General features: G+C 39.4%; 4 protein-coding genes across 4 annotated transcripts; 2 read left to right on the forward strand and 2 right to left on the reverse strand.

Annotated features, from left to right (window-relative positions):
• Positions 1 to 68: 68 nt before the first annotated feature.
• On the reverse strand, positions 69 to 11,580 carry bicdl2 (BICD family like cargo adaptor 2). The gene is made up of 11 exons (XM_046839810.1): positions 11,436 to 11,580; positions 10,448 to 10,837; positions 8,352 to 8,483; positions 8,165 to 8,248; positions 7,930 to 8,046; positions 7,365 to 7,511; positions 6,510 to 6,656; positions 4,518 to 4,592; positions 3,134 to 3,216; positions 2,709 to 2,823; positions 69 to 437 (listed from the first exon to the last, which is right to left on the reverse strand). Exons 2-11 carry the CDS (start codon positions 10,712 to 10,714, stop codon positions 255 to 257), a joined length of 1,350 nt encoding a protein of 449 aa, XP_046695766.1. The 5' UTR covers positions 10,715 to 10,837; positions 11,436 to 11,580; the 3' UTR covers positions 69 to 254.
• A 262-nt stretch (positions 11,581 to 11,842) lies between these two features.
• On the forward strand, positions 11,843 to 14,618 carry mia (MIA SH3 domain containing). Its single transcript, XM_046839815.1, has 5 exons — positions 11,843 to 12,372; positions 12,697 to 12,927; positions 13,476 to 13,609; positions 14,216 to 14,326; positions 14,423 to 14,618. The coding sequence occupies exons 1-5, from the start codon at positions 12,354 to 12,356 to the stop codon at positions 14,444 to 14,446; spliced, it is 519 nt and encodes a 172-aa protein (XP_046695771.1). The 5' UTR covers positions 11,843 to 12,353; the 3' UTR covers positions 14,447 to 14,618.
• A 319-nt stretch (positions 14,619 to 14,937) lies between these two features.
• c25h11orf1 (chromosome 25 C11orf1 homolog) lies at positions 14,938 to 17,156 on the forward strand. Its single transcript, XM_046839819.1, has 3 exons — positions 14,938 to 15,313; positions 16,744 to 16,807; positions 16,943 to 17,156. Exons 1-3 carry the CDS (start codon positions 15,074 to 15,076, stop codon positions 17,089 to 17,091), a joined length of 453 nt encoding a protein of 150 aa, XP_046695775.1. The 5' UTR covers positions 14,938 to 15,073; the 3' UTR covers positions 17,092 to 17,156.
• A 395-nt stretch (positions 17,157 to 17,551) lies between these two features.
• Positions 17,552 to 20,061, reverse strand: cryabb (crystallin, alpha B, b). Its single transcript, XM_046839816.1, has 3 exons — positions 19,739 to 20,061; positions 19,154 to 19,276; positions 17,552 to 19,055 (listed from the first exon to the last, which is right to left on the reverse strand). Exons 1-3 carry the CDS (start codon positions 19,928 to 19,930, stop codon positions 18,852 to 18,854), a joined length of 519 nt encoding a protein of 172 aa, XP_046695772.1. The 5' UTR covers positions 19,931 to 20,061; the 3' UTR covers positions 17,552 to 18,851.
• Positions 20,062 to 21,097: the final 1,036 nt, after the last annotated feature.

The raw sequence follows: 21,097 nt of genomic DNA on the forward strand, positions 1-21,097 counted from the left end.
AACATTTATATATATATATATATATATATATCATATTTTGTACACAAAAGCATAAATCTAGACAAAATAAATATGCATGAATGTCATGCCATTGTATACACTATGTTTAGTCTCCTTCGTATTATTTACAATCCTGAACAAAATAATTACTCAGAGATGCTTTTTTTTTTTTTTCATTGGTCCTTTTCAGTAGTTTAGCATCCTCTTCCTTTCTGTAGTTTTGCCACAAGTGTTTTTTCGCCAACTTTTTTTTTTTATTCCCCACCAAACAGAGAAGAAAAGAAACTCTTTTTCCCCTCCTCTCTTGGTAAACGGAAAGATCTGTTTTTGCGAATGTTTCTTTGCAGGGGAGACTCCATCTTCTCCGTCTCTTTCTTCTTCTCCCGTTCTTGTACCTGTAGCTGTACCTGCTGAGAGATCACCAGTCGCATGTCCTCCTGGACGAAAGACAAAAGAAAACATGATTAAAAACACAGTCTCGAGAATGACATCATGGTAACCCGTATCTGCTTATCTATAGATGTGACAATGTACCAGGATGGAAAACAAAAACTAAAGAGTTACACAGGTCATGGTCTGCTGTTTAACCTGGGCGGGACATGAGAGCATGCGAGTTGTTTGAAAATGAGCCGGTATGCGGCCATCTTTAATACATTTTTTTGCCTTTGTATTGTTGAAGATAATGTAAAATTTGGAGAGCAGCGTTTAATTAATGGTTGATAATTACCTTTACTAATTACTGCTGCTAATAATCATCATCATCATCATCATCATTATAAAAATGTATAATTATCAACAATAAATAAAATGTATGAAGACAGAACAAACGATATAAAGTTTATAAAAAAGAAAATAGGGCTGTCAATTGATTCAAATATTTAATCACGATCAATCAAGAAAACCAGGATGAGATCAAATAGGAGAAAAAAAACATTGACGTTCAATGTTGCCATTCAATGAATTAATAAATAAAAAAAATGATAAAAGCAGGAAATCTGAGAGAGAGTTTGAGAAAAGGAAAACAAAAATCTGCCCAATCACTAGATTAGTAGACGAGTCCCCATCCATTTTTGCGCCATGGACCGAATTTATGTCGGACAATATTTTCATTGACCGGCCTTTAAAGTGTGATAAATACAACAAAATAAAACGATATGACCGGCATAAAAAAATGGTATTTTCTAAATATAATAATAAATGTGAATCCACGGTGTTGTTTTTTGTTCATTTTGCTCGCTTGGGGGTTTCAATTTAGCGGTAATGTATTATGAATTATGTGTTAGAGGCCGGAGAAGCACCTTTAAGAAGGTAGAAGATGGAGGTAAGACATGTGACCTAGTCAAGTATCTTAACATGCATCAAGAGTGAGTCATAGACAGATGTGGCAGAGAGAATCTGGTAATTTTCCAAAATAAAACATTGTTTAGAATCAGATAATGAATAAAACGAAATAATGTAAGTTATGTATTCTTTCTGTGCGGCCCGGTACCAATTGACCCACAGACCGGTTACTAATAAGGTTTAAATTGTCATGCAGGACATCAGAGTCAATGTGGAGTATAATGCAGGTCCAACTGACCATGTAAAAAGATTTCACCTGAGCTTTATTTATTTAATTATTTTCAATACATTTCTACTACAACACTTTGAATCAACAAACATTGCAAACAAAGCAGCTTTCCAAAAATAGATTAAGTAAATAAAATTTAGATTTCGATATTTGTCCCTACGAATTGTTATGCCCAATGAGTGAACCAGTTGGCAAGGAAAACTCCCCGAGATGGTATGAGGAAGAAACCTTCAAAGAAACCAGAGTCAAAAGGAAACCTGTTCTCATCCGGGAGGCACCGAATGTTATTGTTGAGGTTATCAAATGTACACGGATTAAAACTTAAAGACATATCTGTTGCAAAAACCATTGCCACTGACTGTTTATATAAAGTACAGTCTAAATCTTTATGGTTCTTGAGTTTAACCCTTCAACAAAAGCATGGGTTTAATCAGGAGCAAGTGGCAGTAGCAGGGTGGCATGGAGTGGCAACTGCTATCCTTAGAAAAAGCATTGCCACCCCATATGCCACCCCGGAACTTGTATAAAATATAAATGTAATCAGTTTCCTCCAATTTACAGCAGCGGCGCTTCAATAAAGATGTGACGATTTGAGTAAAACAGAAAATGTTACCATCTCCTTCAATTTAAGTCCAGATTTCAGGTTCAGGTCAAATCAAATCACACATCAGTCTTTATAAAATATATATAAATATATATTGAATCCACAAGAACCATGCTCCAGTTTTGCCACCCCTTATAATACTCATGCCCCCCTCTTGCCACCCCATGAATCATTTTTAGTAGTAGTCCAATCTGGTTATGAAAGCATGACCTATATTCTGATTATTGTACTAAACAAAAAGTGACAGGAACATACTATTTAACCCTCAGTGCCTTTTAGAGTGAGAGAGAGAGATTTATGTGAAACATATTTTCAATATGTTTGGTTGATAGATTAATGAATGTGTACATTTTACCATTTTGATCTATTGAAAAACAAGGACGAAACCAACATTTCAACATTAAATTACTCAATTCTTTCTGAACCGGTTACAAGCTCTTGGTAAGTAAATAAACACTGCTACTGCATATCATTTAAACGTCTTCCTTGTGAATTAAAATAGTAAAAGTGGTATTGGAGAACAAGTTTCCACACCTGCCACGATTCGACTTCCTGAGAGAGCGCCACCTTGTGCCTGATGGTGTTCAGGAGCTGCTGGTTGAGGGTGTCGCGCTCCTGGCGCGCGGATTCCAGCTCTTCCTCCAGGGCACTGTGTTGACGAAACAAGCACGTTGGGAAAGTCAGTTAACACCCATTATCATTACAAACAACTTTATCTCAAATCGCCATCGATTCAAACTACGCGTAGCAAGTCAGTGTTTTGTTTTCTAGACATTCCTGAAAATCTTGCTCGAGATTGACAAATGAGCCATGAGAGACAGGATAGCATGAGAAGGAGTCTCGCTCAAAGTGATTTTGAGTCGTGCCATTTCTTTTTCTCATATGATTTACAAAGAGTTAAAACAATCTGAAGATTGATATGAACAAAATCGTGGGGATTTTTCAAGGCGATCTTTTACCTGTACGGTCGTTTGCTGGGATCGCTATGGAACTGCTCGAGTTCTTTTCGTAGCGCTGCCAATTCGTCCTGGCTGGACTTCAGCTACAAAAAAAAAAAAATGCATTCAGGAAAACTTTTAAAAGCATGGAACATGAACATGAAAAACATAGTAGCCGTGGAGAAATGAGGATTCAAGGCCACCTTCGTATCGATTGTTTTGTTTGGCAAAGTTCTATACTGGTGAAAAGATAACGCATGAACAATTGGTCAAAATGTACAGTTATATTTGAGCTATATGGCAGACATCTTTATCCAGATGGACATAAATCAATAAACAAAGCTGATTTATTAGTTCGCATACTAAGAAAAGTCTAAAATTTGTAGCGAAAAGAGCTAGAAAAGCACTGCGATTTTTTTTTTCGTCCTTTTGAAAAAGTAGGTCCTCTGATATCATTTGAGGGCTGCTCATGAGTTGTTCAGACATTAAGGAAAAGTTCATACTACCACCTTGGCAGAAAGTCTTAAAAAATGTCTTCCTTACACCTTTAGAGATGGATGGATAAGCAGAACAGTGATAGAAGAGTGTGATCTTGGTGAGTATGAAGTGCTTTGAGGTAGTTTTGTTATATATGTTTTTTTTGGGTTTTTAAGGAAAGCATCAGTGGAACCAATATTTACGTTTCACCGGATCTATATTTTGTGGCTACTCCAGTGACCGAACTATTATATTTTAATATTACTGAGACAGGAATCGATTGAACTAATCCATTGTGGCTGCACAAACTTAAAATACGGAGAGGTCAGAACACCTCAGAATATTTCTCTTAGCCTCAAAATACCTTGTTGGAAAAACCAATAGAAATCTTCATAGAATTTGCATTGATTTTAATGGAAATTGTAATGGTGAGTATCTTTTAGGAGTTTGCTGCCCTCTGCTGGTGGCATTTGTCTAGTGGATTCCATTATGGACGAAATAAAAAACTACCAGCAACTTGAACAACTTGTTTGTGTATAGTGGACTATTAGGGACTATTAAGTAATAATTAAGCATCAATTGACAATGAAAGTTTTATTTTGATTATAAATTAATGATGTGTATAACAAAACAACATGAAACGTTTCGGTTATAGTTTCAGTGGTTAATAGCTGATGTGTGATAATAGCATTTATAATGGAAACATTTTCTCTGATGGTGTCTTATTTTTTCCTGCTGTTGTTTTTTCTATTGTCTGTTATTTGTGGCAACCCATTGTTAAAAGAATATCTATAACAAATTGGGGCAAATTTAAGATGCAAGACCTGAATCAACTAAAGTGGACAACTGACAGTTTAATAGATGTCCATAGAGGTTTCAGTTGTCAGTCGGTGCTCACTGGCAAATTATTGACAAAAAGTGGACCAACCTCTTTCTTAAGCCTGTCAATCTCCTCCTCCTTCTCCTGCAGGATATCAGAATGGGCCAAGATGCTTTCTCTGTCCTGTTGAACCAAACAACATTCAGTAGGATCAGTGGAGGAAACCTTTTGATTTTGCAAACAACATCGATTTCAAGGGACGAAAAAAAAAATATATATAAATCCAGCAAATCCAGAAGATCAGAAATTGAGGGTTTAGAACTCAACAGTAGCAGCTCCAAGGCTGAATATTACAACCTTCCAGTCATTAGTATAGAACATTCATCTTCATTGCTTATAATACAAATAATTAAATAAATTATACCCAATTACAATTATACCTAATCGCAATTACAAAAAAATGGGCAGGTCACATGACTGTCAGCATAAAACTAAATATTACAATAGCTTGCACAAGTATTCAATTCATTTTTTTGTGTCTCGCTTTTTACAATAGACATTGTTTCAAAGCAGCTTTAGACAGATAAAGTGGTTATAAGGTTGTATAAAAGAATGTCCCTGATGAGCGAGCCAGTGGTGACAGCAGCAAGGAAAAACTCCCTGAGATGGCATGAGGAAGAAACCTGGAGAGGAACCAGACTCAAAGGTTCACCACTTGCTCTAAAACTCTGATGGCTTTTACTGTATTCTTTGTACGGTTTTGACCAAAATAAAAAGCTTTTCAGTGTATTCGGTCATAACTGAAGCTCTGTAGCTAGCAAACCTCTAATACCTTTGCAAGAAGTTTCACCGTGGGCCCAAAGCACAAAAATGGGGTATGCAGTGCTTAGGGTCACTGCACATGAGGGGGCGCTGTTGCATGCAGTGTATTTATTCTTGTATTTACCCCTTTTTTTTTTTGGCAGGGGGATTGGAGGCACCAACCATGATCTTGCATACCTTTTAGCAAAATGTGCAGCTGCACCCCTGCTGGGGCACTGGTTTAGAAAAATTTGTAGTGCCTTTTTATTATAAAATGATCCTAACAAATCATATTGAAGATGTATGGAAGGAGTCTCCAGTGTCAGTGATTTTGTACTGTTTTGGTAAAGTGTTGTAAGGTTTTTCAGCAACAAGCTTCAGTTTCTTATGTGGAATAAAGCACCAGGGTTGGGGTTAGAATTACTAATAGAGAATATAGGAACTAGTATGACACTAGACCTGACATACCCCAATTTACCTCAAGTATGTATAAATGTGCACACGCACACACACACACACACACACACACACACACACACACACACACACACACACACAGTGCTGTGAAAACATCTGGGCAAAAAAGGCATCTTTGGGAGAGTTCCAAGGTGAAGGCCACTCTTGACCATAAAGAGCACAAAGGCTCACATTTGCCAAAAACCATCTTGATATCCCCAACACTTTTGGGTACATATTCTATGGACTAATGAGACAAAACTTTACATTTTTGGAAGGTGTGCATCCTGTCACATTTGGCGTAAAACTAACACAGCTTTTGGAAGTGGTAGCGTGGCAGGTCTGGGGCTGCTTTGCATAAAATTCTATTTTGCGCTCTACCAAAAAATCCTGAAGGAGAACATTTATTTATGTCCAGTTCATGACCTCAAGCTGAAGCACACTTGTGAGCAGGACAATGATCCAAAACACACCACAAATTTCACCTCAAAAATCCCAAAATGAAGGTTTTGGTTTAGACAATCCGATTAAGATGCCACATGAACCTTGAACAGGCGGATCGTGTTAAAAAACCCTCCACTGTGGCAGAATTCAAACAATTCTGCAAAGAAGACTGGGCCAAAATTCCTGTACAGCAACCTGATAGACTCATTGCCAGTTATCACAAATGCTTGATTGTGGTTGTTTCCAACAAGGGTGGCAGATCCAGTTATTAGGTTTAGGGGGTAATTACTTTTTCACATATTACTAAGCAAATTTGGATAGCGATTTGGACTTCCCCTTGATAAATTAAATCATCATTTAAAAACTGCATTTTGTATTTAAACACACACACACAACTACCTGTGACTGTTGCAGTTCGCTTTGGAGGGACAGGGGAAAGCATGTAACCTCTTCGAGACTGGCTTCTTCTCCAAGCACCTGGATTTTTTGCTGGAGGCTCCGATTCATGGTGCGTAACTGGAATGCCTCGCTCTGGTGCTGCTCCAGCTGTGCAAAAAGCCACAGACAGTCCAATTTAATCTGAGACACCGAAGTCACTTGCTTTAAATTTTCTTGCCAAGGTGAACATTAGTGGTAATCTACTGCTCACAAAAGAGGAAGTTTTTTGGAGAGGGAGGTCAGCAAATATGGACTCTGTTCCTACGAACCCCATCTAATGCATCACAGCTTGAAAGGTTTACGATGCCATTTATTATAATAAATATAACCAATGCCGGTGGATCTTCTGCTTTTTCAGTATTCATGGCCACATGCACTGCCATTTTATTGTCATTTTTTATTCCCTGTTACACTGGTCACCTCAGTTCATCTCAAGTCTGCTCTTGCATCAGCAGTATCTATTCTGAACTGCACTACTACATTCACATCACATTGTATCAGTCTGTTGGTCAGATCTTCAGTCAGTCAGTCAAACCGTCAGTCAGACCATCAGTCAGTCAGTCAGTCAATCAGATAGTCAGACCATCAGTCATACAGACCACCAGTCAGTCATACAGACCGTCAGTTAGTCAGTCCGTCAGTCAACCAGACAGTCAGACCGTCAAACCATCAGTCAGTCTTACAGACCGTCAATCAGACCATCAGTCAGTCAGTCAGTCAAACCATCAGTTAGTCAGTCAGTCAAATAATCAGTCAGTCAATCCGTCAGACAGTCAGTCAGACAGACCGTCTGTCTATCCATCCATCCTTCCTTACCTCAGCCTCCTTTTCTTTCAGGTCGGTCTGGAGTTCAAGGAGTCTCGCACGCATTCCATCCCTCTCAATCCTCATCCTCTCGATATCCTCTTCTGATGACTTCAGCTGCTTGTCGATGTTGGAGCAACGCTCTTTAAGAACTCGATTCTGTTAAATAAGGAAATGTTTGTTATTGTGCGATAAGTCATACTGCAAGGACCCAGTATTTAAGTATTTCTCATGGTTTTATTTCTGTTCCCATGTTATTATTTCTGGATCAGACACAAGCATCAACAAGCATCATTTTCAGGTCATTCCATATTTTTTAATTTTGATGTTTTGTTGCTGAATTTGATATGGTGTTTTTTCTTTTTTTTGGTTTGTGGCAGTGTTGAAGAAATTCCTGTTGTGTTTTTTCTATTTCGTGGTCACTTCTTCCAAATGTTTGTGTCTTCCAAGTTTGCGGTTCTGTTTTGAAATTCTCATATTTGGTCCAGGTATAAATCAAAAATCAGTCCTTCATATCCGTTTGTTGAAATGTGTGTGGATTCCGAATCCTCCTCTACTAAGTCTGTGCATACAGTACCTCTGCTTGCATGCTGTCCAGCCGAGCAGAGCTTATTGATCTGCTCAAACTAGTGTCCTCCATGTCCTCCCTTAGAGAGCGAAGCTCGAGGCGTAGAGAGTGCTCCAGCGACACTGCCTGGAAGTAAGAGATGGACAGATAATGAGAATCGTGTAGCATTAATCATATGGGCGCATTCTAATTTTAGACCACCACAAGGTATAAACAAACACTTTCAAGATGTCTGATTGGTCACCTCAGCCAGCTGCTCCACCAGCTTCTGGTTGTGATTGGACAGTTGTGTAAGCTGCTCGCTTTCTTCACGACGTCTGTCTTGACCCTGTTATAGACAGAGTTGCCAAAATGAAGATAAATCCACAGATGGTAAAGCACAGATTAAAGGGTATCAAGGCATCTTGTGGTGGTCGTACTCTTCTAACTACCTGGCTATGTTTCTGGTCCAACTGTTGTCGTAGTGAGGTGATATCAGCCTGGAGCTCGGCCTCCCGCAGCCCGGCCTCCATTTCCCATACCTCCAGGCGTCTCTGAAGCGTATGCTTCTCCTGCTGCAAAGCCTGTAAACACACATACCACATTCTTATTATTCACGCTTATAAGGAAACGTAAAATTCGTTCCACTTTATGAGTTTCTGTAAAGCTCAACAAGCTTGCAAAGCTGTAGGAAGATGGTATTTGATGACTCACATGACTCTTATTACAACAGCATTGTTTTGACTGGTCTGAAGGTGTTGACCAATTTTCTAGAATAGCAGCTAAGCCATTTCTATAGTAACAGTCATTCAAACATCATAGGGCTTGTACAGTTTATATTAAATGACAATTTCTATAAAGATCTAGGAAAAGGTTCTGCACCTTTATGTCAGCCTTCAGGACTGAGAACTTTATGGTCCCTGCTGTAAAAATCTAATCAAATCAACAATCGAACCATAACAAAGTCTAAAGGTTTCCACTACAAAGATCATCCCAAGCCATCAGCTGTCACCCATTTGAAACCATTCCCAAACCATTTGTGTACTGTGTTTGTGTGCATCATGAAATCATTCTCATCAAAGACACCCATGTAGCAACTTATGGGAATCCGGATGCTTAATGGTGTCCTAATAGTCCCTACTGGCTTCCAGTAGATACAAATAAGTAACCCATTAGCACATAAGTGTTCTATTGGTCCTTAATGGTATACATACATTAATATGGCATCAAATAGAAGGCAACAAATATTCAGTAGAGACCCACAGGGTTACGCCAGGACACTCTTCATTCTGTCCAATACAATTTCCATTGTATTTCCAAATGTGTTTTTTGTCTTTCCTCACTTAATTGTTAAGTCTGACCATTTGTCCATTTATTAAGTCAAGTACATGAAATATATCTGTGTCTAAAATTGTTCAAGTAGCAAGTATACACTACATTTCCAAATGTATTGGGTCACCTGACCTTTCCTGCTATATGTTTCTTTTTTAAACTTTTACCACAAAACTGAAGGCACTCAATTGTACAGGATGCCTTTAGATGGCGCTTTAATAGAATTTTGCATTCACTTGAACTTGGAAACCCAAACCTGTTCCAGCATAGTGATGCCCCTGTGCACAAAGTGAGCTCCTTGAAGATGTTTTACATGCTTTGGAGAGGAAGATCTTGAGTGGTCTGCTATAGAGCTCTGATCTCATCCCTACTGAACACTTTTGGGATGAATGTGAACGCTGACTGCATCCCAGGCCTCCTCACCTACATCAGTACCTGCCTTTCGTAACACCCTTGTGGCTGATGAACACAAATATCCATAAGCACAATCCAAAATCTAGTGGAACATCTTCCCAGAAGAGTCGAGGAAATTATATGAGTGAATTGTGACTAAATGTGGGATGCAATGCTCAAAAATCACATACCGTACTTATGACCACGGATTTGTTTTTAGCATCCAGCACTGAGTTTGCTAACTGTAAACAAGCCAGTAAACTATCTAGGTTGCTTTCTAGTCTTTTGTTGTTCTACTTAGCATGAGGTGGATATGAATATTTGTATAGACATATGGACACCATTCCATCTTTCATACTTTTAAACCCTTTTGATAGGAGTATATGAATCATGCCTAGCTCGGTGTAGCAATTCAGGTGCTAATTTATAGTGACACAATGAAGCTAATACAGTACAGTCATGCAATTGTTCATTTTACATAAAGGTAGGTTGTTGTGGTAGGTGTAATAAGGTGTAGCCACCCATTACTGTTAATTCCTGTCTAACAATCTGGATATTTATTTCACGCCTACAGAAATGACTGCGCAGTTTTCATTACAAAAAAATGACCTTTCTACCATTTTTGGTCTCGACTACCCTACTGAAATTGTATACCCTAATAGAGTGTATAATTTAACATACTACTAAGCAATAACTCCAGTCAGTCCAAAGAACTGCACCACAACTGTGGCTTTGGAAATCGAAGTTTCACGCGGCTCGAACCAGGAACTTTAAATCAAAGGCTGGTTTTGCATAACAGCACAGTCAGTAAAGGAAACCCGACCTCTTTGTCTCGTCTCATCTGTTCCAGATGAGCTTCCAGCTCTTCGTTCCTCTCCAGAAGAGCTTGGCCCACCTCCGCTGCCAGGATGAGATCCTTCTCCAGCATAGTTGAGCTGTTCTCATGATCGACGTGGGACGCTAGCAGGTGGTTTGCTCCGACCCCTGGGCCCATTATGCGATGCCGGGCGATAGGGGTCGATGAGGTGAAGGGAAAGAATGAATCATCCAAACTGGGTGAATTCAGACTTTCCTTTCGTGTCGAGATCATTAGCGCAGTTTGTGGGTTCCAACCTCAGTTTTGGTTAGGATGTGAAAAGTAAATCAACATCTTCAGGTCTCAGTTGTCAAGAAGGTCTTCATTGTGGATTTGGTAGGCAGCAATCAAAAAACCCTGGTAACACAAAAACACACAAAGATTTAGTGATAATTATCTTAACTCTGAAACCGATACCGCATACAGAAATAGATTTGTTTCACTCTGCAACACCTGAGAAAGAATGTTTTACAAAAAATCCCCAGGGCCTGTCTATTGACTGCTTTTGTGAAGGGAAAAAAATAACAAAAGCTGTAGTGTTTCCTTCACATTCCAGGAGTCTTTCAAGTCTGCCAGACTGGTTTTGTGTTTCTGAAAGTGGTCCATGCCTTTTACAGCTTGTGCCACTCGGACAGAAACCGAGCGATTGTTACACAGCTGACCATCCGAATAGTTTGAAAAATGCTTTCCTTTGAACCACTTCACCATTCAATTAAGGAAGCAGGCTATGAGCAGATCATATTTAGAACCTCAAGGCTTATTTCCTGGACCCTGATATCACCTAGGTGATACTTTCTTCGCTTTAGACTATTATGGTTTCACTCCAACTAACATCAGCCTTGATGGTCACATCACATCAACACAACAGCTTCTGATTAGCCTCGAATTTTTATTTAGAAGTAAGAACATTATAGATTTTAACAGCAAATCAAATCCTAGTTTGTGTTTTTCTTACCTGGCAAGTTCCTGCTTTGCTGCTCTCATGTATTGCTCAAGGGAGGCACTGGTGGTTTCCTTGGAGTCAAAGCTCTGTGGTTAACACCCAAGCTCCACCTTCTGCTCATGTTTTCAACAGGTAGGAGGGTATGAACCTGGTGATGCAAAAAAAAAAAAAAGGTGGGGCGTTTTTCCACTTCAGGTGATGAAATCACACTGTTAAGCCATAAATTGAACCAGTCCTGTTGGTTCACGCCTTCATAATGTGGTCAAATTAAGGACTATGATTGGCATTTGCACTATTTCAGTTATATTCAATATATAGTGTGTGCTCACCTGCCTTGTTTTTCATTAGCAGCACCTGCACACCTGCTCATTTATTAACCAATCAGGCAGCTATGAGTCAAAGAAGTTTAGTTAATGTTACTTCAAACATCAGAATAGAGGGAAAATGTGATCTTAATCATGGGTGTTAAATGTATTCAGGCTGGTTTAAATATTTTAGAAAGTTTCCTGGAGGTGTTACAATATATATATATACATATATATATATATATATATATATATATATATATAATGAGATTGCCATTAACATCGTCTTGAATCCTCTTCAAATGGATTCTATGCATTTCCAATGTGTTTCCAACTAACCATCTAGACGAAGTCCCACTAGGAATCCATCTGTTTATTTTCTACCCTGTGGGATGCTCAGTTGTTTGGGCCTTGACGTAGCATGAGCAGACCACCTGACTACAGTAGTGTGAGTGTGCTGAATATCTGTACACAAGCAGAAGCCTGTCGAACTCTTCTTGGCTACTTCCTGCTCTCAGCTCTTGCATATTTTACCTCAGTACAAACTGCTCTGTGGCTCCTGCATCAGGATACATCACACCACTCCTGCTGAACATTTTACTCCTTGTGACTACACAATGTGTCCATGGTGTCCTTCATAGTTTGTATGTACAAAACATTTGCATATATATCTTTTTTTATTGTGATCATTGTGCAATGGGGTTTTATTTGAATACCTGTGTATGAGCCATTCATGTTGTATATTTGAATACATGTTAGAATTTTTTTTTTTTAAGAAATTATTTTAGGATTTTAGGATTAACCTTTTAAAATGAATATTGAATTGTCCAGTACCAGCCAATCAAGAAACACGTTTAACCTAAGAATGCTTTGTGAATACAGCCCCTGACTACATCTTTGCTGCCAGTCATGCATTTCTCTTCCCAGAAGCACATTTGACCATCATTCCACTCTGTGTTTGTTTGCAGTAGCTGGTGGGAGTGGTGTGAAGGCTGGCTTTTACTGGATTCCTTCTTCTGAACACAGCTCTTTTACCCTGAACCCCTACTCCATTCCTACCATATTAACCATGAAGAGAAATTCAAGTATCTGGGCACTGCTCTTAGTTTTGTGTGGCCTGCTGCCTTTAGACACACAGGCTGGACGACAGATGCCAAAACTCTCAGATAAGAAGCTGTGTGCTGATGCAGAATGTAGTCGTGAGTAAAAATGGGTAGCATAATTATTTGTAGTTGTAGTTGAATGGTATTTCTGCCAGGTGTTAATACTTTTGCATGGGTTTAAAGTTTTTTAATGGGTATACGCTATGTTTGGTAGGTTTAATGTTACTGTATATTTTGAGTTTGGATCTTTTTTGGTAGCAGAAATGTTGCTTTTCAGTTTAATTGTGGGTTATTAAGCAAATAATTCAACAATAAACAACTTGTACATTAATCTTTATAATCAATACATGATCTTTACCATATTTATTTTGCTGTAAATGAATCTTTCAATGATAAATTGAGAACCATTTAATCAAAGAATTTGTCACTTTGGTTAAATGGTTTCCTACCATCAATTCTCTTTCATAATAGTAGTCAATCTTCTTGTCTTCCTGTGACGATCGTGGGGCTCCAACACCTAACTTTTAAACCATCAACAAAAAGAAAAATAAGACAGATTTTTTTATATGGAATTATTTAATGTGTTTCAGGGTGGACCTTTTTCTTTAAGTGTCTAATATGAAGTCATTTCTGTCCCCCTCCAGATCCTATTCTTATTGCCAGAGCTATCCAGGATTATTATCCTCAGGACTGTCGCTTCATTCCCATCCACCAAGGCCAACTTGTCTATGTCTACGCCATGCTAAAGGACCAAGGCAACCTCTTTTGGTCGGGCAGTGTAAGTTTTTACAATTGTAACACTTTGCACGACATTTAGACTTAGAAACTCATTAATGAATACACCGATCGGGCATAACATTATGACTGATGAGTGAATAACACTGATTATCTCTTTATCATGGCACCTGTTATTGTGTGGATATATTTATTAGTCAGCAAGTGAACATTTTGTCCTCAAAGTTGACGTGTTAGAAGCAGGAAAATGGGCAAGTGTAAGGATCTGAGCGAATTTGACGAAGGCCAGATTGTGACGTCTAGACGACTGGGTCAGGCAACTGCAAACACGGCGACAGGGTAATGGGCGGCCGAGGCTCTGTAATGATGTGGGGAGTGAAGGCTGGTCCGTGTGGTCCGATTTAACAGACGAACTCCTGTAGCTCATATTGCTGAAGATGTTAATGCTCGATGGGTCAGGAATGTTTGTTAGCAAAAGGGGGACCAACACAATGTTAGACAGGTGGTCATGATGTTATGCCTGATCAGTGTAGCCTATCTTGGATTAACTGTAGACCATGCAATAATCTGCTTTAGGGGATCCACAGTAGCAGATGTATGTTTTTAATACTTTGTGGGGGGACAAGAAACATATACGTCTGTGCAACAGGTCCAGGGATCGTACTACGGCGAGCAGGAAGCTCGGCTCGGCCATTTCCCCAGCAGCATCGTCGAAGAGACCCATGCTCTGATGCCGGCGGAGGTGGAGGTCAAAACAAATGTGTGTGTTGGACACTGTACATGTATTCATTCTGGATTTTTTTTTTGGCTGACGAGAAATACTGTGAACGTTTATATGTATTTATTTATTTTCCAGAAATGGGACTTCTACTGCCCCTGAGCTGCTGCCATCCTCCACCCTCTTTTCTTGCACTAGTCATGCTATAGATTTTTTTTTTTAACCAGCTTTATTAAACACACATTATTAAAAAAGTGATGATTACGCTTCATTAAAAGTAGCTACACCATTTATATAGTTTAATATCAAATAAAAAACGAAGTACTCATTATGACTTCCGGGTTGTTAATCGTGTCACGTGATTAATCAGCGTCAAATAAAGCGCTTGTCTTTTAAAAAAAATTTTTAAAAGAAAATTTTTTTTATTTATTTTATTTTCCTTTAATAATAAAATCATGATGTGAATACTATTATTTTTTTTTTTTATTATTATTATTATTATTATTTATTATTATTAAGTTACCATGGGCTGTATCCTAAATGGCGCCGGTCTGAAAATAAAGTGCACTATTTAGGTTGCACCCTAGGGTAGGTAATAAGGTGGGGTTTAGGACATGGCCGACTTCCGGTTGCGAGTCGATGGTAGCTATGGAAACCGAATATCAGCAAGGAGCGTGTATACGAGAGTAACAGATGAAACTCGGAGCGCTCCGTGTTTAATCCGTTCATTTCTATCACTTATTTATATTTAAATAAGCTGAAAGTAAAAACAAACAAAAAAACTTGCAAATGTCTAAGAAAATCGACTGTTCAGGAACAGCTGCCAGGCAGCCTTTTTTTTACATGCTCCGTGCTTCCGGTCAGGGTGAAGTCTGGAGCGATGCCGACGAAGAAGCCAAGTTCCACCAGTATGGCTGGCGCTGTTCCACTAATGAGGAAAATTATTCAGCCCCCACGCTGATCGGAAACTGGTACGAGAAGAGCTTCGACACCGGCAGAGCAAAGTCGTGTCGCCCTCGAACGTCCCAGGTGTGAACTTCACTACAGGGGAAGGTGGAAATACACCCGGGGTAGTGCGCAAACCTGACCACCAGAGGTCGCCAAAATGAACCGCTGAGTCTAAATCAGGGGTGTCCAAACTTTTTCACAAAGGGCTGGTGTGGGGGGGTGCAGGTTTTCATTCCAACCAACCACATTGTTTAAATCTAAAGATTTTCAATCAGGTGATTGGTTGGAATGAAAACGTTAAATAAAGGTCAAATTAAAGTGGTACGTTCTGCTCTTCTGCACATCGAGATGGTTAATTGGTGCTGGGACGACTCTCAAGACAGAGTACAAGCGTGCATTAGTGATGGGAAGTTCAGATAATTTTTAGTGACTTAGATCTTTGACGTTTCTCGCTCATCATCAACGAATCTTTCTTTGAGTCTGGTTCATTTTGTTCCTTCGATCACCTTCATAGTGTCTGTAGGAGTCTTGTGTCAACGTTGTTTGATTTTGATATCGAATGAATCGAACCGATTTCATTAGAGATGTAATGTGCTGTCGATAAACGAGACACAACTTCGGCTTTGAACTCAAAATGAAATGAGGTGAATACGGTAAATTAATGATATATCACATTCATCACAAATTACACCACAAAACGGTATGCAATTGTGATGAATGTAATATATTATTAATTGACCGTATTCACCTCATTAATACTTTACGTTGAAAGATGTCTTATTTATTAAAATATCAATTTCTTAATGAATAACATTTAAAATTTTGAGATAAAAAAAGTGTAATTCTGTTGTCCTACTGTCACTTTGCAATTTGGGCAAAAGAAAAACAAAAAAACAAATGCATTCAGCGAGAACGACGAACGACACCTACAAAAAAACAAAAAAAACAAGTGTGCGTTGTGTCTGTTAAATTGTGTTTAATGATTTGCTGTAGATAAGTCGCTGACATTAAACCGTTATTTCCAAACAATGGTCCCATTGTTCCTTTAATTTACTTGCATTAATGACCTGTTTGTTTGTATCTATTTTTAATAGAGAAAATCATTCATGAAGATTAATTAAGCACACAATTTTTTTTTATATAAATCCTGTCGTTCATTGCACCCCACCTGCAATGTTCCCCATTTTGAGAACCACTGGTATAAAGAGTTAACGTCTAGGGGGTCCGTGGCATTTAAACCATGTGTGTGTAAGTAAAAGCCGGTTGTATCGTCTGCTCTACTGATCGTTGTTTTGATTTTAGTCATTCCAGACATGACGTCAGTGGTTCTATATGTGTATACAAAGCAGGGATTTTTCAACATCGTTTCTCCACAACTGATCAATGAATGAACAGAGGTGTAGAGAAATGTACTGATTTAATCACCACCTGAGAGAAAAGCAATGTTTACACATGTATGGGTACATTTTTCCTTCAAAAGCATTCAAATAAAAATATATATATTTCTGCAGTTCTCTCACTACTATGAAACCACATATTCCTCAACTTTCACCAAGAAACCAACAGTTAACCACTGTGAGTTGTCTCTTTTATATAATTTATAATGTTATAAAATGTAATACAATTTAAAAAAATAATGATTGGGTGTCTATTTCGGTGTGACGAATAAACAGTGCTGGTTGTATTACCATTGTTTTTGTGTTCTCACAGCTTTCAAGAAAGAGCCTCAAAGCATCCCGGATCACCAGCCTGATCCACCTCACACCTGTACACCAGGAGAGTCCCAAACTCCTGATTGTACTTCAGTGGACACCATTCATCAGAAAAAAGTCCTGACAAGTTGTCCTAGAAGTGTCTAAACTCAAAAATCTCTCAATAAATTTCAGTCGTCTTTCTGGGTACGTGTCTGCATTAGGACAAGTTACACATTTTCATGTTTTTTTTTTAATTTCTCGGATAAAATAACACAAGAAATACATACCCTGTTTAGGGCAAACTGCTATCTGGTATGTTTTCATAGGTCTCCTGATAGTCTTTTTATAGACATTGCCCAACAGCACTAACTCCAATCCCCCCACCCCATCCAGATACTGAGTGCCAAAAAATCTCACCATGCATCCAAAACTTAATAAGAAAAAAAGTAAAACTAAAATCAATGCTCATCCAGGGCTAATATAATCGTTTATAGAAATGTATGCAGTGTTACGTAACTCCCAGCATGCTTCGTAATGGCCAGTGAATTGACACCCATCAATTATTACCCTCTTACCCAAATCAGAGTTTTAAAAAAGTCCATAGATAGAAAGAGACCCAGTCATGTTTAATGTTTAAATGACCACAGGATTTATTAATAGCTCATAGCCAATGAGTAACCATAACACAGAAACCGTCACGGCTCCATTTTGGGTTTTCCATTGTGTGTGGTGTCAGGAATGTTAAAGCAGGGAACTAGCAGAACTGCATGATCCTTTTCACTGACCTGAGACCAGATTAGTCATTTTCTCTTGTTACTAGCTTGAGAAAGGTAATGCTGGGCCCAGGACAGTGTAAAAAGGGCACTTCGACTCAAACGCTGACCTGTGGGCTCCCCTGCATTTGTTCCTCTTGGGATTTATTATAAAGCGGTGAACACAGGGAGCCTGTGAGAAGATTAGCTGTACGAAAACCCGGTTCTTTTTAAAGCAAGTGAGGTGATGAAATGAACAAATCTGTTAGATTAGCAGCTTTGTCTGTGTTCCCCTTCAACCTTCTCCCCTGTGTTCCCCTTCAACTTTTTTATATATACATACGGAATACTCGCATACCATCATGCGCCATCCGCCATTTATACATACACACCTACACGCATTCAGAAGGAAGTCAACAGACACATTCCTTAGGCATATTTGTCAGCTCTCTTCTTCGCTATCATGTTTTCAAAGCCACAATCGCTGCTCAATGATGTTGAATGAGTTTCCAGTCACCACAGGTCATACAAGAGCAGTTACCTCTCTGGAGTACCATAGGTTAAGAAACAAAAAAAAAAAACCAACGTCAACAGCATTTCTTTCTTCACTGCCTGATCGTGCCTGATCGCTTTGTAATGTCTGCTCCCATGTCCACAGAAGGAAAATGTTGAATGATTGAAGACGCTTTTTTTCTCATACCATAGAACCTCACCACCCGTTCTGAATATCGGAAAACACAAGAATTCCATGCACTTCTTTGAGATAAGCGATCAAGAGATAAAATTCGATCATGCTCTTCTCTTTAGCTTTCATCACAACAAATACTCAAAAGCCCAGGCTTCCTACACACCAAAACCCACACAAACTCTGTGCATCCATTGTTCAGGTTTGACCGGCTAACACTGACAAAGAGCCCTTTTGTTCGGTGAATTGTCTTCTATGACTAGCATCCGCAGGGTGCAAAAACAAAACTCCAGGTTTAATTGGTTTTAACTTCTGCATGGAAAAAGAAAGAACCAAACATTTTTCTAGCCATAGGGTGAACAGGTCAATCTCAACTCTGACTCTCTGACACCCGATTAGACCCAAGAGTGGAGTGTAAGTGCAGGGGAGCGCAGTGGTTCAGCAGGGGAAACATTGGGATGACAGACTCATGATATCATGTCGCTGCTTTACTTCTTCTGTGGGCCAGACACTGCGTTCTTGTCTTCGCGAGTGATGGCAATAGAGCGCTCGGGGACATCAGTGAGCTTGCGAGGTGCCGTGACAGTCAGGACACCATCGGAGGAGAGGGATGATGTGATGCTGGCCGGGTCCACTCCAGTGGGGACACGGTATTTTCGGACAAACTCGCGTGAGACGAACCCGTGGTCATCCTGTGGGACACGAGATGCAGGTCGAAAATGTATGCTTGTGGATGTTTTAAGAAATTTCTCTATTAATACGTGTGCTGATGATCGGATTTTGGATTTACCTGCCGATCCTCGTGTTTGGCATGAACTTTAATGTAATCTCCGCTGATCTTCACTGTCACTTCCTCAGGAGCGAAGTGCTTGATGTCCAAATTGATGGTAAAGCGGTCCTTTTCCATTTTCATCTGATATAAAAAACATGTCAGGTTATAACCAGAAATGTACTTCATGTTCACTAGGAGCCCAGGATTCAATCATGATACAGTGCAATTCCTAAATGTAGCAGATCTGCTGAAGGTTAAGAGTGATATTAGTAAGAGCTTTACATTGCCAAGAATAACAGTGTTAATAATAAGCCTGGGATTCAGAAAGTCTGAATATAGCTATAGGGCAGCACAGCTCTTTGACTACAGAGATGTCCTTTCCTTTAAACTGATTAACAGCAGGTTTAATTGACTGGTAAAAAAAAATTCAGGGAAAACCCCATCAGGATAAATGACTTGCAGTTCACAGAAAAACCTTCTTTAAAAAAATACGATCATATTACTCTCTGTAGTCAGTTTGTGAGAGCAGCACTAGCAAAATACAAGGTCTGTTTATGTTAGTAAAAAAATGTCTGAACCAAGATGGCACTTGTTTGTGCTCACCTCAGAGAGCCCACTGTCCACCCAGCTGGGCAAACGAAAGAAGGAAGGGCGTGGGAAGTACATTGAAGGGTAAGGTGCAACAACATCGCCCTCCGAAATGTGCTCCCCAAAATGCTGGTCGAAGATCCGGCTGGGGAAGAAGGATGGCCAGAAGGAGCGGCGGAACCAAGGATGCTGGATGGCGATGTCCATGTTGTCTCGAAACGGCACCTCGAATTCAACCTGTAGTCCGTCCTGCCTGTCTGCTTATATCGTGACCAGCGACACCCACCAAGACAGGGCTGGATCTTTCTGGAACAATGATGTAAACCGTTTGCGTTTTCACCCCCTCCCTCGTTTTGTCCCTCCCACTCTCTTGTGTTAGTTGTCTTGTCCACCTCTTCTGGTATTTATCTAAACCAGTGATCTGATTTCATTCACAAAGACACCAGATGGATTATAGCACAGGCTTTAAATAGGAGAAACTTTGCCATGTAGGATCAACAGTACCCAATGGTCTTTTGGTTTCTTGGCACAAATACTGTGAAGCCAGCAAGTCTGTTCTGTGCCATGGAAGATTAGGCTGTTTGTGCCGTGACATGAGGTCTGAGCTCCCTTTGAGACCTTTTGTCTTTGGCAAAGTACTCTGTGCAAGGCCTGTTTGTTTGGCCACTGGTGCTGGGATTATTATGCATGGTCACCCTCCATATAGTGCAAATTCACTTTCAAAGACTTATTGACTGGTGGCTGACTGCTGCACAGGGCTTAATCATTCTTGGCACAAGTACCCAGGAGAGACAGCCAGCACCCAATCAGCTTCACAAAAAGGGGGAACAATTGAACCCAATACGTTTACTGTGAATAACTGTATTTAACATATTTTATCTTGTATTTGGAATAATATGCAGTTTAGGGGTGTCCATGACTAAGGTTTTACAAAGTCTTGCCTATAATCGACTGATAGTCGCAGGTTAGTCAACAAGTGGGTAAGACAACCTTTATGTTCTTTCACACACAGCACACAAAAACAACTTTCTAATTAAGTCACCAAAACTGCCTGGAAAGCACACGAAACTCAAAATGAATTTTCACCCTTTTTAAGGTTGAAATGAAAGGCAATGCGCATAAACCTTCATAAACGAAACGATTCATTTTGTAGCCACGATGTACAGAACATCCCGCTAAGCAAAAATGGCAGAAAATACAGCTGGCGAAAACCAAATTAATTTCAAGAGCAGCAATTTCTGCAGGAGTTTGGTGTTGGCCAGAATTACATCAGGAGCTGTCACAGTCTCAAAAACAGAGAAACCAGTCTGTATTTTCTTTGTCTCTCTGGTGGGACCTTTCAAGGTATATGTTTGATACCTGATTGTTATGTTT

The sequence above is a fragment of the Silurus meridionalis genome, chromosome 25 (assembly GCF_014805685.1).
Source record: "Silurus meridionalis isolate SWU-2019-XX chromosome 25, ASM1480568v1, whole genome shotgun sequence".
NCBI lineage: Eukaryota > Metazoa > Chordata > Actinopteri > Siluriformes > Siluridae > Silurus > Silurus meridionalis.

Excerpts from the sequence above, each read along its gene's own strand:
- c25h11orf1 (XM_046839819.1), top strand. The coding sequence starts at position 15,074 with ATGTCTAAGAAAATCGACTGTTCAGGAACAGCTGCCAGGCAGCCTTTT. Across the intron at positions 15,314-16,743 it reads GTCGCCCTCGAACGTCCCAG|TTCTCTCACTACTATGAAAC; the intron begins GTGTGAACTTCA and ends ATATTTCTGCAG. Across the intron at positions 16,808-16,942 it reads GAAACCAACAGTTAACCACT|CTTTCAAGAAAGAGCCTCAA; the intron begins GTGAGTTGTCTC and ends GTGTTCTCACAG.
- mia (XM_046839815.1), top strand. Across the intron at positions 12,928-13,475 it reads TGCTGATGCAGAATGTAGTC|ATCCTATTCTTATTGCCAGA; the intron begins GTGAGTAAAAAT and ends GTCCCCCTCCAG. Across the intron at positions 13,610-14,215 it reads ACCTCTTTTGGTCGGGCAGT|GTCCAGGGATCGTACTACGG; the intron begins GTAAGTTTTTAC and ends TCTGTGCAACAG.
- cryabb (XM_046839816.1), bottom strand. The coding sequence starts at position 19,930 with ATGGACATCGCCATCCAGCATCCTTGGTTCCGCCGCTCCTTCTGGCCA. Across the intron at positions 19,277-19,738 it reads TGGACAGTGGGCTCTCTGAG|ATGAAAATGGAAAAGGACCG; the intron begins GTGAGCACAAAC and ends TTTTTATATCAG. Across the intron at positions 19,056-19,153 it reads CCAAACACGAGGATCGGCAG|GATGACCACGGGTTCGTCTC; the intron begins GTAAATCCAAAA and ends CGTGTCCCACAG.
- bicdl2 (XM_046839810.1), bottom strand. The coding sequence starts at position 10,714 with ATGATCTCGACACGAAAGGAAAGTCTGAATTCACCCAGTTTGGATGAT. Across the intron at positions 8,249-8,351 it reads TGGACCAGAAACATAGCCAG|GGTCAAGACAGACGTCGTGA; the intron begins GTAGTTAGAAGA and ends TGTCTATAACAG. Across the intron at positions 8,047-8,164 it reads TGGTGGAGCAGCTGGCTGAG|GCAGTGTCGCTGGAGCACTC; the intron begins GTGACCAATCAG and ends TCTTACTTCCAG.